Source organism: Podarcis liolepis (assembly GCF_965112155.1).
Source record: "Podarcis liolepis genome assembly, chromosome: 2".
NCBI lineage: Eukaryota > Metazoa > Chordata > Lepidosauria > Squamata > Lacertidae > Podarcis > Podarcis liolepis.
The window spans coordinates 124,261,972-124,279,393 of NC_139555.1; the positions used below are offsets into that span (position 1 = coordinate 124,261,972).

General features: G+C 46.7%; 2 protein-coding genes and 1 long non-coding RNA gene across 4 annotated transcripts in view; all 3 read right to left on the bottom strand.

The window, feature by feature from the left end:
* The window catches only part of LOC310699299 (vomeronasal type-2 receptor 26-like), a gene marked incomplete at its 3' end in the record, with an annotated part of 299,229 nt that overhangs the window by 202,124 nt on the left and 79,683 nt on the right, over positions 1–17,422 (bottom strand). The window lies entirely within an intron of this gene.
* On the bottom strand, positions 276–9,724 carry LOC310701733 (uncharacterized protein). Of its 2 annotated transcripts, none has more exons than XM_083493038.1 (3): positions 9,408–9,724; positions 6,422–6,642; positions 276–3,208 (listed from the first exon to the last, which is right to left on the bottom strand). In XM_083493038.1, exon 3 carries the CDS (start codon positions 2,919–2,921, stop codon positions 1,743–1,745), a length of 1,179 nt encoding a protein of 392 aa, XP_083349164.1. In that variant the 5' UTR covers positions 2,922–3,208; positions 6,422–6,642; positions 9,408–9,724; the 3' UTR covers positions 276–1,742. The 2 variants fall into 2 exon arrangements, with proteins under 2 accessions (XP_083349164.1, XP_083349165.1); XM_083493039.1 differs by lacking the exon at positions 9,408–9,724 and adding an exon at positions 7,798–8,023.
* On the bottom strand, positions 10,790–15,921 carry LOC310702238. The gene is made up of 2 exons (XR_014523390.1): positions 15,208–15,921; positions 10,790–11,407 (listed from the first exon to the last, which is right to left on the bottom strand). It is a non-coding gene; the product is annotated as an uncharacterized lncRNA (long non-coding RNA).

The window sequence follows — 17,422 nt, forward strand, 5'->3', positions numbered from 1 at the left end:
TTGTACTTGTGTTAACCAATCAGCAACAATTTGCTTTGTGTTTGTATCAACCAATCAGCAACGAGCGCACCTGTGGCAATGTTTGTAATATTCAATAAAAGAGAGTTCTCGGGGCTTGCTCCAGAGACGCCTCTCACATGACACCTACTACTCGTCTGTCGTGATTTCATTCCAACACGGGACCCAGGGGCCACTCACCGAATTGGATTTAGGGGTGTGTGTTTATACTCCCCCCTCCATATCAGCACAGAGAATATTTAGGGTTCAGGGAAGACTTGCAGTTTCGTCGTTTTATTTAGCATGTTTCTTTACTTAAGCAAGCGCAATTCAAGATTACAAAGGAGAAAAATATAAGTTTATCAAACTAATACAGAAAATGCCACCTAGCAAATTAGGACAAAAGAAAACAAATAATTCCCTAGGCGTAGGCCTGATTCTATCAACAAGAGAAGACAGAGTTTGGTGCCCCAAAAGGTGGCAATATCTATACCCCGTCTCCCCTCTGAAGAGGAAATTTTTACAACACACATTCAAAATGGTTGGTCATCTTCACAATTGCCAGAGGGAACCATCTCTTTTAGACCAAAGGAAAGCTATCCGATTTGTAGGAGATCTGTACACATGAAAAGAAAGCAATCGTTCTATTATGAAGACTACACATACAGCTGTTTTCATCGAAACGTCCTTTACATTGATATTTGATGTGCTTAGAGTAAAAGTTGGCACTTGGTAGATCTGGATTTCTACCAGGTCACATAGTTCCTTTTCAGTCTAGACAGATATTAATTGGCACATCGGTCCTTTAGTTTGCTGAGCAGTTTGTTATAAAGATTTTCTTGTTGACAACAGAGAGACGCTTTGAGGCTTGGCTTGTGTTAAGAAAGGCCAGGGGGTTGGAAGACACTGCTTCGCACTTCCGTCAAGGGAGCTCCTGGGTTCTTCACCACCTCTCTGAACACTGAACTGAATTACGCTGGAGAAAATGGGGTATTCTGGCTCTGTGGTCTAGGCCTGCTCCTTTTTCTTTGTGGAAGTGGAAGAACACAGGACATCCACAACAGCACAACAAACCACTGGTGGGTATAGGTGTTTGTGGGCGTTTAAATGGCCCTTTTGTGATTTGGAAAGGTATGAGTGATTGATGGCATATCAGCAGATCAGGATAGCGATATGACTGCCCCATAAACAAACCAGAATGAATTACCAATGACACCAGATTCAGACTAACCACCATGCTTCAACTGCGGATGAATGCAGTATAATCTGAATAAGCAAGATGTCTGGAAGAGACTATAGGCTTAATAAGGCCTGGACAGAAGCTTTAACCACAGAGTGATCAATTCTGCTGTCTCTCTCCTTATATGAGAGATAGTAAGGGCCTCACTGTGACAGAACCTCCGCAGAAGAGGAAAGATATGGGAAATCCATAATGGTCAAACCGATCATGGAAAAAACTGGGCTCCCCGACCCGTTTATTATTACAATTTTTCAATAATACATATAGCAAAAATGTTAGTATGCATTGCTTATTCCGTAACTTTCTGTAATAAAACAAAATGAGACGAAAACAAAGGTGGGGGAGAGGAAAGAGCAAGACATAAAAGAAAAGAAGCTAAGAATCTGCAAGTGCATGGAGCTATATAACAGGTGATTGGACTAGATGACCTTTGGGGGAGCCTTCCAACACTACAATTTTCTGATTCTAGGGAGAGAGGAACTTTCCATTCGTGGGTCAATACATTTCATTCTAATTCAAGTTGTTGCAAATTCCATGCTATTTCATATGGCTGATCCACTGTATGGGTTCTTTGATGTGAAGTAAGTTTGCAGCTTGTACTGAAGCTCTTTCCACACTCAGTGCATGCACAGGGTTTCTCTCCCATGTTGTTTTTCTGATGTAAAGTAAGACTCCTACGAGAATTAAAACTCTTTCCACACTCCAGACATTTGTATGGTTTCTCCCCTGTGTGGGTTTTTTCATGTGAACTGAAGTTTGCCTTTCGACTGAAGCTCTTTCCACACTCCAAACACGTGTGTGGTTTCTCTTCTGTGTGGATTCTCTGATGTTTAGTGAGTGCTCCATTGTCCACGAAACCCTTTCCACACTCCAGACATTTGTGCGGCTTCTCCCGTTTATGGATTCTCTGATGTGAAGTAAGGTGCCCAGTTTGACTGAAGCGCTTTCCACACTCCATGCACTGATATGGTTTTTCTCCTGTGTGAATTCTTTGATGTGAAGTTAAGCGTCCATTTTGACTGAAGCTCTTTCCACATTCGTGGCATTCATATGGTTTCTCCCCCGTGTGGGTTCTCTGATGTAAACGAAGGTGTCCACTCTGACTGAATCTCTTTCCACACTCTTTGCATTCATATGGTTTCTCCCCTGTGTGGGTTCTCTGATGTGAGGTTAGGAGGCCACTCTGACTGAACCTCTTTCCACATTCACGGCATTCATATGGTTTCTCCCCCGTGTGGGTTCTCTGATGTAAAGTAAGGTGTCCACTCTGACTGAACCTCTTTCCGCACACTGTGCATATGTAGGGTTTTTCTCCCGTGTGGGTTCTTTCGTGTGAAATAAGGTTTCCAATGTAACTGAAGCTCTTTCCACACTGCATGCATTCATACGGCTTCTCCCCCGTGTGGGTTCTCTGATGTAAATTAAGGTGTCCACTCTGACTGAAGCTCTTTCCACACTCCGTGCATGTATACGGTTTGTCTCCTGTGTGGGTTCTTTCATGTGTACTAAGGTTTCCCATGAAACTGAAGCTCTTTCCACACTGCATGCATTCATGCGGCTTCTCTCCTGTGCGGGTTCTGCTATGAGCATAGGTCCACAAGCATCTATATGATTTCATCCCTGTGTTGGCTATTTGATGTTCTGTAAGTGCTCCCTTAGCAAGATCTTGCTGCACTCCTTGCATCTCCCCTGATGTGGGCTCCGCAATATTTATTTAACTTTGGTTTATTTTAGAATATTCCCCCTCCCCACCCCAGGACCCTATCCCTTGCTTATTGTCCCTTTGTCATATTCCACTGGGATCAAGATTTCGTGGATATCAACAACATGGAAGGATTTCTCTCTCTCTCTCTCTCTCTGGTTTCCTTTGTGCCTCAAATGTATTCTTGGATTTCTAGATGTGCTTTTTCTTTCTTCTTTTTGCTGACACCACATATGATTTCCTATAATTTTATTTGTCCTGCTTTTGATCTGTTTGGGGAAATAAGAAATGAACATGAAAACCTGTTAGGTGTTCAAGCCTGCTACTCTTCATTCATCATCTCCAGAGTTCTCTCTCTTCCTCTTTCTATGCCCTGCTGAATAAATTGATTATGCTACTGTCTGAAGACAATAACATAAATTCCTTTCTGGTCCCTCTTGATAATAATAGTAATAGTAATAGTAATAATAATAATAATAATAAATTATTTTTATCCCGCCCTCCCCAGCCAAAGCCGGGCTCAGGGCGGCTAACAACAATAAAAATAACACAACATTATAAAATCATTTCAGTATAAAATTAATTCAAATCAAATTGATGGCAACCATTGGGCTAGAGTTCTGTGAAGATTGCCAAAGGAGGGAGTCAGGCTGTGCCCTGGCCAAAGGCTTGGCGGATACCTCTCTTCATCTCCCAAGCACATCTCTCGCTTTCACATCTGTGGGTTTATGAGGAAATTTTTATCGGGGGGAAGGTAAGGGAGTAAAACTCTGAAAGGGTAGAACAGACTCACTTCTTAGGAGAAAAGAGAAGATTGTTATCTAAATTTCAGTGTTTTTAGATGGGAATGTGTTTCATTCTGGGGGCATCGAATTTGACTTTCACAAGTGCCATCTGTGAACATCAGATTAGTGAGCCCCGAATTAGGCAAACACACAGCCTCTTGAGATCACATGACGTTTTTAGTTTAGGACTGCTCTTCTATGTTTTTAAGCTACTCCCTGCTTTTGTCTTAGAGCTGTCAACTTAGAAACTGTTTTATGTTCTAGGTTGCCTTGTGTTGCACACATCTGGCTGAGTTTCCCCAGCCACTCTTCCAATTGAGTGTTAAAAACAATACAGCATTAAATATTAAAAGCTTCCCTAAACAGGGCTGCCTTCAGATGTCTTTTAAAGATAAGATACCGTATTTTTCGCTCTATAACACGTACCTGACCATAACACGCACATCGTTTTTAGAGGAGGAAAACAAGGGAAAAAACATTCTGAATGAAACGGTGGATGAATCATTTTTGTGCTTCATGCTGTGGCCACAGACATGTGATCTGATGGTGAATTTGGGGTGACCCAATGCAAAAATCCTGAGAATCCCTATGGATCCATGCTTTGTAACCACGTTTTTGCACCATTGCAGCCCCAGGCAACAGTGGGTGTGTGATTTTTTTGGTGCAGTCTGTAGCCATGGACATGCTATGTGATCTGATGGTGAATTTGGGGTGACCCAATGCAAAGATCCTGAGGATCCATGTGGATCCATGCTTTGTAACCACATTTTAAGTGGGGAGGGAAGGAAAAAGACAGAAGGGACAAGGAGCACGAGAGGGGTGTGCAGAGAAGCAGCTGGCTAAGAATGCAGGAGAGGGCTATAACGGGAGGGAGGAAAGGAAGGCAAAAGTTTTCCCCCACCCAAGCCAGCCAGCTCGCGCTCTCTCTCTCCCACCTGCATGTTTTCCGGCTGCCTGATATATATATTTTTTAATTGCCTTGACAGAAGAAAGCATTTTAACTGCATTAAGAACTATTTAGCAGCGAAACCTAAGCTGTGCCATCCCTTAAGAGGTACAGACACTGTAATCTTCCAGATCGCATGAATTTACAGGCAAAACACTGTTTAAGGATTTCATCCTTTTAAACGGAAGAAAGCATATTTGAATGCTGTGTGTCCCCAAAAACAAAAAGCAGGAAGTCAAATCAGAATTTTAAGCTGAACCTGTAATCTCTCTTCCCTTCACAAACATTGTTCCCTCCGGAGCATGGAGAGGAATTAGAAAGACGCTCTGCTTTCCCCTCTGCTTGCCTGGAGGGGAGGGGCTTTCCCTGCTCTTTGTTCCATTTGAGCAAACACAGCAAGGAAACAGAGAGGGTGGGCAGTAAGACCCTGAGGCAGAATGCAGGAAAGCAGCCGCTTCCTCTTTTCAGGTTTCCCTTCTCTGAGACGCGATTAGATTTTTGCCTGATTTTTGCCTCCACTCGCGCCATTCGGCTCCAGGGACCACACATTCGCTCAATAACACGCACAGACATTTCCCCTTCCTTTTTAGGAGAAAAAAATCTGCGTGTTATAGAGAGAAAAATACGGTAGCTGCTTATTTCCTTCACATCTGAAGGGAGGGCGTTCCATAAGGCAGACGCCACTACTGAGAAGGCCTTCCGTCTGGTTCCCTGTAACCTCACTTCTCGCAATGAGGGAACCGCCAGTAGATAAACTGAAGTTAAAAATGCATACCTACAAATAAACACACTCGTAATATATCTTATGGCCTTGTGCGTCCTGCACAAACATCTCTCCCCCGCAAAAAAAGCAGGAGATGAGTTCAGATTTCAGCAACAGGGGCCGTTCTTCTTGAAAAAGCAAAACCATAACTGCTATTCATAACATTCACGAGAGCACATAACATAAAAGACCTACATTGGCTCCCAGTACGTTTCCAAGCACAATTCAAAATGTTGGTGCTAACCTTAAAGCCCTAAGTGGCCTCAGCCCAGTATACCTGAAGGAGCGTCTCCACCCCCATTATTCAGCGCAGACACTCCGAGGGCCTTCTGGTGGTTCCCTCCCTGGGAGAAGTGAGGTTGTAGGGAACCAGGCAGAGGGCCTTCTCGGTGGTGGCTCCCGTCCTGTGGAACGCCCTCCCATCAGATGTCAAGGGAATAAGCAACTATCTGACTTTTAGAAGATATCTGAAGGCAGCCCTGTACAGGAAAGTTTTTAATGTTCGGTGTTTTATTATACTTTTATATTTGTCAGAAGCCGCCCAGAGTGGCTGGGGAAACCCAGTCAGATGGGCGAGGTATATATAATTAATTATTATTATTATTACGGCTGCAACAGAAATCCTCAACCACACTCACACCAAGGTTGCAGGTTCAATCCCCGTACGGGAGAGCTGCACATTCTTGCATTGTAGGGGGTCAGACTGCATGATCCTCAGGGTCTCTTCCAACTGTACGTTTCTACGATTTTAATTCACTGGATAACAAGTGTTGGGTTACCGTATGTGGGGCTCTATGTGGGGCTGCCTTGGGAAAGTGCTCAGAAACGTCAGCTGGCTCAAAAGAACTGCAGTCAGATTGTCAACCAGGGCTGGTTATGGGGAGCATAAGACTCCCTTGTTACAACAACTCCACCGGCTAGCAGTCTGCCTCAAGGCACAATTCAAAGCAAGCTATCTTAATGACTGTATTCCCTCCTAAGAACCTACCTGGGTTTTGAGATCTTCAGTGGAGGCCCTTTTTCTCTGTCCCGCTACCCTCCCAGGAACAGGGCCTTCTCAGTGGCTGCTCCCCCACTTCGGAAGAAGCCAAAGAAGCTCTCTCCTTGCTGTCTTTCCACCGGCAGGCGAAAACTTTCTTGTCCCAACGGGCTTTTGGAAACTGACTGCTTTTCGCTGTTCTTATTTTATCCGTAAGCCGCCTTGAGTCTCTGTCAGGAGGAAAGGTGGGGTTCAAATAAATATAACAACAGCTGCCTGGTAAGGTGGGCTGGTCTGAGAAAGGTTTAGCTGCCCCAACCACAACCTAGCTGTCATACTGGCCCACCTTACAAAACTCTTGTGAGATTGTACTTTGATCCCTCAGCCAATAGTTTCTACTTTCTACCTTCGCTGTATTCTTTTCCGGACCCGAAGTTTTGGGCATGCCTCCTGAGGCATGTAAAAATCGGCATGTCTTTTTCATCTGCAATTCTGCTGACAATTTAACAGGATGCAAATTTCATTTAAGAAGTAGTGAGGCCTGCTCTGTGTGTGTATTTCTGTCAATGGTGTCTCCGAAACTTTTTGACACATTACTTGGGAAGACAGGCAAACTAATGCCAGTGTCCTGGAAGAAGCAAAGATCACCAGTGTCGAAGCGATGATTCTTCAACATCAACTTCATTGCACTGGTCATGTTGTGCAGATGCCTGATTATTATCTTCCAAAGCAACTACAGTGGTAGCTCGGGTTAAGAACTTAGTTTGTTCTGGAGGTTCGTTCTTAACCTGAAACTGTTCTTAACCTGAGGTCCCACTTTACGTAATGGGGCCTCCTGCTGCCGCTGTGCCGCCAGAGCACGATTTCTGTTCTCATCCTGAAGCAAAGTTCTTAACCCAAGGTACTATTTCTGGGTTAGCGGAGTCTGTAACCTGAAGCGTATGTAACCTAAGGTACCACTGTACTCTATTCCAAACTTAAAAATGGAAAGTGTAATGCTGGTGATCACCAAAAGAGGTTTAAAGACTGTCTCAAGACAAAAAAAAAATGTGTTTTTTTTAAAAGTAGTATAAACACCAGCAATTGGGAAACACTTGCCTGCGAGCGCTCCAATTAGGGAACAGCCTTTACCAAAGGTGTCATGAGTTTTGAAGATGCTCGAACTCAGGACGCAAGGGAGAAATGAGCTAAGAGGAAGGCACGCTTGGCAAACCCTCACTGTGATCAACTCCCGCTTGGAAACCTACATCCCTACTGTGGAAGGATGTGTGGATCCAGAATTGGCCTCCACGGTCACTTACGGACTCACTATTAAGACCGTGTTTGTGGAAACAAATCTTTCTCGGCTATGAGTGATTGCCAAAGAAGAAGAATTTGTGTGTTACCGGAGAGGGTGGTAGTGGCAGCCCCAGAAGACAAGGACCCTTCAACTCAGCACCATTCTGCCCGGAGCCAGTCCGGCAAGAGAAGCCCAGCAGTTCCCTCCATCAAACGCCTGGAGAAGCTCCTTTGAAACTCCAGGTGAGAAGGGAAGCAAGTATTTTTTTATTTCCTCCAGCCTTTTTAACAAGGCCACTGACAGCCTGGTTCTCAGGACGCTAGTCAGTTCCAAATGCCTCCACCACCCTTTGCTTAGCACAAGGGTAGGCAAACTAAGGCCCAGGGGCTGGATGCGGCCGAATCGCCTTCTCAGTCCAGGAATCAGCGTGTCTTTACATAAGTAGAATGTGTGCTTTTATTTAAAATGCATCTCTGGGTTATTTGGGGGGTACAGGAATTCGTTCATTCCCTCCCCAAAAAAATATAGTCCAGCCCCCCATAAGGTCTGAGGGACAGTGGACCGGCTCCCTGCTGAAAAAGTTTGCCGAACCTGGCTTAGCAGGAAGGAAGCCAAACAGGCTCCTTTATTTTATTTTATTTTTTCAGGTCGAGGAAAAAAAGCAAGGAGCAGTTCACCTAATATGAAAACAACACAGCTGAAAACAAAGCAACCAAATATCCAAAAGAAACTATACCACATGATTAGCTTTTAGCCTGGAGAAGAGGAGGTTAAGGGGTGATATGATAGACATGTTCAACTATATAAAAGGATGTCACATAGAGAAGGGAGAAAGGTTGTTTTCTGCTGCTCCAGAGAAGCAGACACGGAGCAATGGATCCAAAGTACAAGAAAGAAGCTTCCACCTAAACATTAGGAAGAACTTCCTGACAGTAAGAGCTGTTCGACAGTGGAATTTTCTGCCAAGGAGTGTGGTGGAGTCTCCTCCCTTGGAGGTCTTTAAGCAGAGGCTTGACAACCATATGTCAGGAGTGCTCTGATGGTGTTTCCTGCTTGGCAGGGGGTTGGACTCGATGGCCCTTGTGGTCTCTTCCAACTCTAGGATTCTAATGCTTTTGCTCTCCTTCCCCAGAGGTTTTTAAGCAGAGATTGGATGGCCGTATGTCATGGAGGCTTTAGATGAGTTCCCTGCACTGCAGGGGGTTGGACTAGATGACTCGTGGGGTCCCTTCCAGCTCTAAGATTCTATGATTCCATAACAGGAAAGCAGCAGAGTCCTTCCAACCTTCCCAACCACGCCATATTTCTGAATTTAGGGGCCCCCATAGGACTGTTGCAAGGGAACCAGCGCTCGCTGCAGCTGGATAAGCCTGGATCCTTTGAGGTGGGGGTCCCTTCGTCCCTCTTTTTTTGTGGGGAAGGGGAGGCAGGAGGAGTCCTCCTCCTGCTCCATCCATCCCACTCGGGCAAGGCTGTTTCCTCTGCATCCAGGCGCTTGCTTTCCCCCCCACCCCGTATATCCCATGTCGTCTGAGATCTGGGATTTGGGGGCGGGGGGGGCCGCTTCAAAGGATTTCGTGCAACGGAGAGCCATGCAGCCGCCTGGCCTCCGCTTTTCAGCTCCTTTGCATGGATTAGCACCCCCCCCCACCCCGACCCTTCCTTTCCCATTCCAAAAAATATAAATAGAATTATCCTCCCCTCTGCTCCTTTTACCTGTTTGACCTCTCCAGGCATCAGCTTCCTCCCCCGTCGCCGAGAAGACGAGTTCCTTCCCTGCAAAAAAAAGAAAAAGGGAGGGACTGTGACCCCCCCCACTCCTCCCCTTTGCAAAAAAAAAAACACCTCCTGCCCCTCTAGGAATCCCAAAAATTCCTGGCCGGAAACCGCCTCTCGCCACTCAATCGCCTCTTTCCACGCATTTCAAGTGCGCAACTCGCAACTTCGGGTTCGTTTTCGAACGGAGAGAGAGAGAGAGAGAGAGAGAGAGAGAGAGAGAGAGAGAGAGAGAGAAAGAGAGAGAGAGAGAGAGAGAGAGAGAGAGAGAGAGAGCCGTAGAGCTATGGCGTTGTAGAGCAAACCCCTATGACTCCTGCCTTGCGTTCGAGTGGGAACCGGAAGTGGTGGGGCGCGCGCACACATGCACGCGCACACAAACTTACACTGATACAGAGTGCTGGAAAAAGGGCCGAAAAGAGCTGAGATTTAAGGGGATTTTTGGGTCACGGTGTTGCCAGGAAGCCGTGGATCCGTGATGTTTGTGGTGCATGCTGTGCCCATGGCTAATGATGTTTGATCTGATGGTGACTTCGGGCTGATCTGGTGCAAAAATCATGAGGATCCGTGTTTTTTAACCATGTTTTTGCACCATTGCGGCCCCACAAAACAGTGGGTGCATGATTTTTTTTTTATGCTGCCTACAGACTAAAACATGGTCTGCAGGTGGTGCTGTGGGTTAAACCACAGAGCCTAGGACGTGCCGATCACAAGGTTGGCGGTTCGAATCCCCGCAACAGGGTGAGCTCCCGTTGCTCGGTCCCAGCTCCTGCCAACCTAGCAGTTCGAAAGTATGTCAGAGTGCAAGTAAATAGGTACCACTCTGGCGGGAAGGTAAACAGTGTTTCCGTGCGCTGCTCTGGTTCGCCAGAAGCGGCTTAGTCATGCTGGCCACATGACCCAGAAGCTGTACGCCGGCTCCCTCGGCCAATAAAGCAAGATGAGCGCTGCAACCCCAGAGTCGACCACGACTGGACCTAATGGTCAGGGGTCCCTTTATCTTTTACCACTCTCTCTCTCTTCAGTCATCCTCATCCTGTTTGGCGCCTTTCGGAAACCAGATGGGTATATTGGTTCAGGTACCTCCTCTTATACCAAGCTCAGAGTGACCTTCTCTCTGCAATTATTGCAGCTCCCAGATGAAATTCCCAGTATCATGGCTGGTGATGTGTTGTGTGACCCATTACAACTTATGCAGTCAGCTGATATAGACATCTAGGTGTTGGCTGAGGGGGTAAACTGGTCAACCGGAGACTCAAGATAGCCATCTGAAGCAGAAATCATGTTTGGGGAAATTATTTTTTAAAGATCACCAGCATAATAAAGTGAATGCAATTCATTTTATTTAAGGTACAATAATCTACCATTCTTTTAAAAATAACACTATACAACGCACTGATTAAATGGGAGAAAGAAGTTGTGAAACTAAATCTATGAAAGCATCTGGTAAAGTGGGCATTACCTGCAAGCAAAATGTAGCTGCAGGGATTAAAATTAACTATGAATTTTACCATAGCTAAGTACATCCATTCGCCCAGCTAAATTCCACCCCTCCTGTAGTCTAATGCTTCTATATTCCCAGAGCGACATCTTAATTTAACAGAAGCTGCCAGCAGAGAGGTTAATCCCAGGGATCAAGCTCCTCTGGTCTTGGAGGAAGGTTAGACCCAAGGTCAAACTGGTGTCCAGGAAGAAGAGTAGAAGAGTTTGGATTTGATATCCCGCTTTATCACTACCCGAAGGAGTCTCAAAGCAGCTGACATTCTCCTTTCCCTTCCTCCCCCACAACAAACACTCTGTGAGGTGAGTGGGGCTGAGAGACTTCAGAGAAGTGTGACTGGCCCAAGGTCACCCAGCAGCTGCATGTGGAGGAGCGGAGACGCGAACCCGGTTCCCCAGATTACGAGACTACCGCTCTTAACCACTACACCACACTGGCTCTCATCAAGGATAAACATTAAGGAAAAGGCAAGATACAAAATTAATAAAATACTGAAGTCTGAACCACACTTCGGAATAAAGGGAAATGATTTATAATGAGCTGGAAAAACTGTCAAATATAACTTTTGTTTAATAATAATAATAATAATATTTATTTAAACCCCACCCTCCCCAGGCAATACCAGGCTCAGGGTGGCTAACGACCAATAATAAAAACAAGTTGATTAAAATACAATTTTTTAAAAAAATTAAAATACAATATTAAAGCATTAGGATGCAGCCTCTTCACAGGAGGAGAAAGGGAAAAGAAAGAGGGGGAGGGAATCAAACTGATTCTAAGCCAAAGGCCAGGTGGAACAACTCTGTCTTACAGGCCCTGCGGAAAGAAATCAGATCCCGCAGGGCTCTGGTCTCATGAGGCAAAGCGTTCCACCAGGCCGGAGCCAGTGTTGAGAAGGCCCTGGCTCTGGTTGAGGCTAATCTAACTTCCTTAGGGCCCGGGACCTGTAGGGTATTGCTATTTATGGACCTTGAGGCTCTCCGTGGGGCATACCAGGAGAGGCGGTCCCGTAGGTACGAGGGTCCTAGGCTTTAAAGGTCAAAAGCAGCACCTTAAATCTGACCCTGTACTCCACCGGAAGCCAGTGCAGCTGGAAAAGCACTGGGTGAATATGCTCCCATGGCAGAGACCCTGTGAGGAGCCTCGCTGCAGCATTCTGCACCCGTTTAAAAAAACCCCAGAAGCTTTTCTGTTAGGAATACAGTGGTGCCTCGCAAGACGAAATTAATTCATTCCGCGAGTCTTTTCGTCTTGCGATGTTTTTCGTCTTGCGAAGCACGGTCCGTCGCAACTGCGCCTCTTCAAGCGGCTTTAAGAAAAAAGTGAACAAACTCACAAGACGTTTTCGTCTTGCGAAGCAAGCCCATAGGGAAATTTGTCTTGCGAAGCAGCTCAAAAACCGCAAAACCCTTTCGTCTAGCGAGTTTTTCGTCTTGCGGGGCATTCGTCTTGCGGGGCACCACTGTAACTGGTTTAGTGGTACCCAAAGAACAGAAAAAATTGTTTATGTATGCTACTACGGCTGCTCAAATGATATATGCCCAGAGATGGAAAGAAGAAGCAGTTCCGACCACAGAGGATTGGCAACAAAAAATGATGGAGTATGCAGGAACTTACTAGAAGAATAAGAAATCAAGAAAGAAGATGCTATAGTATAGAATTTATGGAATATCTGAAGGATCATTGTAAACAACTTAAAATCATTGTCAGGACTGATATAAAAATGTGCAGTGAGAGAAAGTTAAATAGAGTATAAAAGAAAAAGTTTGTAAAAAGGTTTGAATTGAATATGCAGTAGTAAAAGAGATAACATAAGTAATAATAATAATAATAATAATAAATTTTATTTATATCCCGCCCTCCCCAGCCGAAGCCGGGCTCAGGGCGGCGAACAACAATAAAACAGTACAAAAGTACAACATAAACAACATTCTAAAATCATTCATTATAAAAATGGGCCAGAGCTCTGCGAAGATTGCCGAGGGAGGGAGTCAGGCTGTGCCCTGGCCAAAGGCCTGGTGGAACAGCTCTGTCTTGCAGGCCCTGCGGAAGGATGTCAAGTCCCACAGGGCCCTGGTCTCTTGTGACAGAGTGTTCCACCAGATCGGAGCCACAGCCGAAAAAGCCCTGGCTCTAGTTGAGGCCAGCCTAACTTCTCTGTGGCCTGGGACCTTCAAGAGGTTTTTATTTGAAGACCGTAGGTTTCTCTGTGGGGCATACCAGGAGAGGCGGTCCCGTAGGTACGAGGGTCCTAGGCCATATAGGGCTTTAAAGGTTAAAACCAGCACCTTAAACCTGATCCTGTACTCCACCGGGAGCCAGTGCAGCTGGTATAGCACCGGGTGAATGTGATCTCGCAGCGAAGACCCCGTAAGGAGTCTCGCTGCAGCATTCTGCACCCGCTGGAGTTTCTGGGTCAGTCTCAAGGGCAGCCCCACGTAGAGCGAGTTACAATAATCCAGACTGGAGGTGACCGTCGCGTGGATCACAGTGGCTAGGTCAGGGCGAGAGAGGTAAGGAGCCAACTGCTTAGCTTGGCGGAGATGCAAAAATGCCGCCTTTGTTATAGCTGCAATCTGCGCCTCCATGGAAAGGGAGGTGTCGAAGATTACACCCAAACTCTTAACGGACGGTGCTGGCACTAATTGCGCCCCCGCAAGAGATGGGAGTTGCCCCCCCAATCCCATATCGCCCCGTCCCAGCCACAGGACCTCTGTCTTCGAAGGATTTAGCTTCAACCGGCTCCCACGTAACCATCCAGCCACAGCTTCCAAACATCTGGTCAGTGTGTCTGGGGCCGAGTCAGGATGGCCATCCATCAACAGATAAGAGTTGGGTGTCATCGGCATACTGATGACAACCCAGCCCAAAACTCCGAACAAGCTGGGCGAGGGGGCGCATAAAGATGTTGAAAAGCATCGGGGAGAGTATCGCACCCTGAGGTACTCCACACACCAAGGAGTGGCGCGATGACAATTCCCCCCCAAGCGCCACCCTCTGTCCCCGACCAGAGAGAAACGAGCGCAGCCATTGAAGGACTGTGCCCTGGATCCCCACGTCGGCAAGGCGGTGGTCCAGAAGTTCGTGATCGACCATGTCGAAAGCTGCTGATAGATCTAGAAGAATCAGCAGCCCCGACCCGCCTCGATCCAGCTGTCTACGAAGGTCATCTGTTAGGGCAACCAGAGCCGTCTCGGTCCCATGACCAGCGCGGAAGCCGGACTGGAATGGATCCAGAGCCGATGTTTCATCCAGAAACCCACCAAGCTGTTCAGCAACCGCTCTCTCAATCACCTTACCCAGGAACGGAAGATTCGAAACCGGGCGGTAATTGGATAGATCTAAAGGATCTAATGATGTTTTCTTTAAGAGCGGGCGCACCACTGCCTCCTTCAGTTCCCCTGGGAATGTCCCCGTGCCAAGGGACAGATTGATGATATCCCCCAGGAGGGCCCGCACCTCGTCTGGACACGCTCTAATCAGCCAAGACGGGCACGGGTCGAGAGGACAGGTGGTGGGCTTTCCAGCTCGGAGGAGTCTGTCCACATCAGCTGGGGATATCTGGTCGAAGTGGTCCAATACTGGACCCGAGGACAGTCGAGGGGCCTCCAGTTCCTTTATTGTATCCAAATTGGCAGGGAGGTCATGGCGGAGCGACAAGACCTTCTCCGCAAAAAAGCTCGCAAATGCCTCACAGCCGTGTGTCAATTTGTTATTTAAATTTGGCTGTCCCTCAAGGGACGTTAAAGACCTGATTATACTAAATAATTGCGCTGGGCGAGAGCTAGCGGATGCAATGGAGGCCGAGAAGTATGACTTCTTAGCAGCCTTCACCGCCATCTCATAGGTTTTCATAAAAGCCCTATAAGATGTTCTTGAGGCTCCGTCACGGGCACCCCGCCATACTCGCTCTAGCCGTCTGAGGTCCCGCTTCATTTTCCGGAGCTCCTCGGTAAACCAGGGAGCCCGGTTTCTGCGGGGTCGCAGAGGGCGCTTAGGTGCGATCTCATCGATGGCTGCCAGGAGCTGGGCATTCCAGCCCTCAACAAGCTCAGTCAATGAGTCGCCAGGGGGAGCAAGGTCCCGCAAGGCTTGGCGGAATTTCTCAGGGTCCATCAGCCTCTGCGGGCGAGCCCAAATTAGCTCGCCACCTAAGCAGGGTGGGGGTGGAAAGTCAATCCTGGCTTTCAGAGCGTAGTGATCAGACCATGGCACCTTCATCGAAGGAGACATGATCACATCTATACCGACGCCAAAGATCAAATCCAGCGTGTGGCCTGCTTGATGTGTGGGGCCCGAAACAAACTGGGAGAGCCCTAGTGTCGCCATGGAAGACACCAGGTCCAGAGCCTGTGAGGAGGGAGTGGCATCAGCATGGATGTTGAAGTCCCCCAATACCAATAGGTTAGGGAACTCCAAGGCCCAGCCGGCCACCGCCTCCAATAGGCCTGACAGGGTGGCTGCTGGTGCGCTAGGTGGCCGGTACACCAGCCAGACAGCCAAGCTCTCCTCGGAGCCCCACACTAGGCCAACACATTCGATGCCGGGGATCGATGGCGATGGTAGAGCCCTGAAAGGACAATTTTCCCGGATTAATAATGCCACCCCTCCCCCCCGGCCCACAGTCCGCGACTGGTGGAGGACAGAGAAACCCAGGGGCGCCATCTCTCGTAAGGTAACTGTTGCCCCTTCGCGCACCCAGGTCTCCGTCACACAAGCCAGGTCGACCCCCTGCGAGATAAAGAAATCTCGCAGGGTGGCGGTTTTATTGCCTATAGACCTGGCATTGCACAGCACCAGTGACGGAGGTGAGTAATCCTTGCTCACCCTACCCTCGTCCCTCGGGATGGGGCGCAGATTGGAAGGGGTACGAGCGTATCCATATCTCGATCCCCTTCGCCTGTAACATCTGCCCCCACCGCCATACCTCCCTCGCCCCTCCACGGTAGCAATCCCAGGCCTCATAGTGGCCTCCATTGATGGCAATTAATATTATTCTTTCGCAGCCTAAACCAATAAAACCTTAAAACAATAAAAACAAAAAAACAAAAACAACCCAGAAAACAATAGAACAATACAAACAAAAACTGCAAAAATTACAAATTCATCAAAATCTAACAAATTCCCCAGCCCACCCAAACATCCATCCCACCCCCATATATAAAATTGAAAGGGAAAGGGAAATATTAAAAAACAAAAACAAAACAAAACATGTTAAAAAGTATCTGCAGAAAGGGAGGGGAGAGGGTCGATATTAAGATTTGGTGTTTTAAATAGATTATGTAATTTTTTTGTTAAAATATCTGTTCTGTAAAATAATAGAATGAAAAATGAAATGAAAAAATAAAGGAGAAGATAAAAAAAATTACTTATAACAACTAATTCGTTGCCCAAGAAAAACCTCATTTTTTCTTTGGGCAACTCACGATGATCTGAGAGCTTTTTCAGGGTAGCCTCTGGTGGGCCAGAGCAAATGGACACGTCCACTGTCAGCCTTCCATCCCACTATGGGCCATGGTGGCACGGCTGGGGCAAAGCATACTCTCTACGCAGCATCTGATGAAGGAGACTCTAGGCAATACATGTCCTGCTGCCCCAAAGTTATTGTTTCTACAGTAGTTTCATGCCTCCCTTGGTTCTTCCATGTACAGTAAGGTTTCCTGCTCCCATTGCAGCTCTTTTCCTATTCCATTCACTTAGAGGGTTTCTCCATGGTGTGGGTTTTGTGGTGTTCCTTCCACACTCATGAATTTCTCCCCAGCATGGGTTTTGGATAGAAGTTAAGGCTTCCACTATGTCTGAAACTCTTTTGATGTGCCATACATTTAAAGAGTTTCTCCCCGGTTGGATTGGTCGATGGGATCTGAGGCTTAGAGAGGTTCTTTCCACATGCCATGCATTTAAATGGCTTCTATCCTGTGTGGGTTCTTTGATGCTTAGTAAGGTCACCTCTCCCAGCTGAAGTTCTTTCCACACTCCATGTGTAAATGTGGCTCCCCAGTGTGGATTATTTGATGTAAAATAAGAGGGTAAGAACAACTGAACCTCTTTCAATACTCCATACATTAATGCGAATTCTCCACTGTGTGGGTTCTTTGATGTAAAGTAAGATTACTCCTTTGACTGAAGCCCTTTCCACACTCCATACATTTAAACGGTTTCTCCCCGCTGTGGGTTCTTTGATGTAAAGTAAGATTACTCCTCTGACTGAAGCACTTTCCACACTCCATACATTTAAATGGTTTTTCCCCACTGTGGGTTCTTTGATGTAAAGTAAGATTACTCTTCTGACTGAAGCATTTCCCACACTCCTTACATGAAAATGGTTTTTCTCCTGTGTGGATTTTCTGATGTAAAGTAAGTTTACTCCTCTGAGTGAAGCATTTTCCACACTCCATGCACTTAAATGGTTTGTCCCCTGTATGGATTCTTTGATGTAAAGTGAGTTTACTTC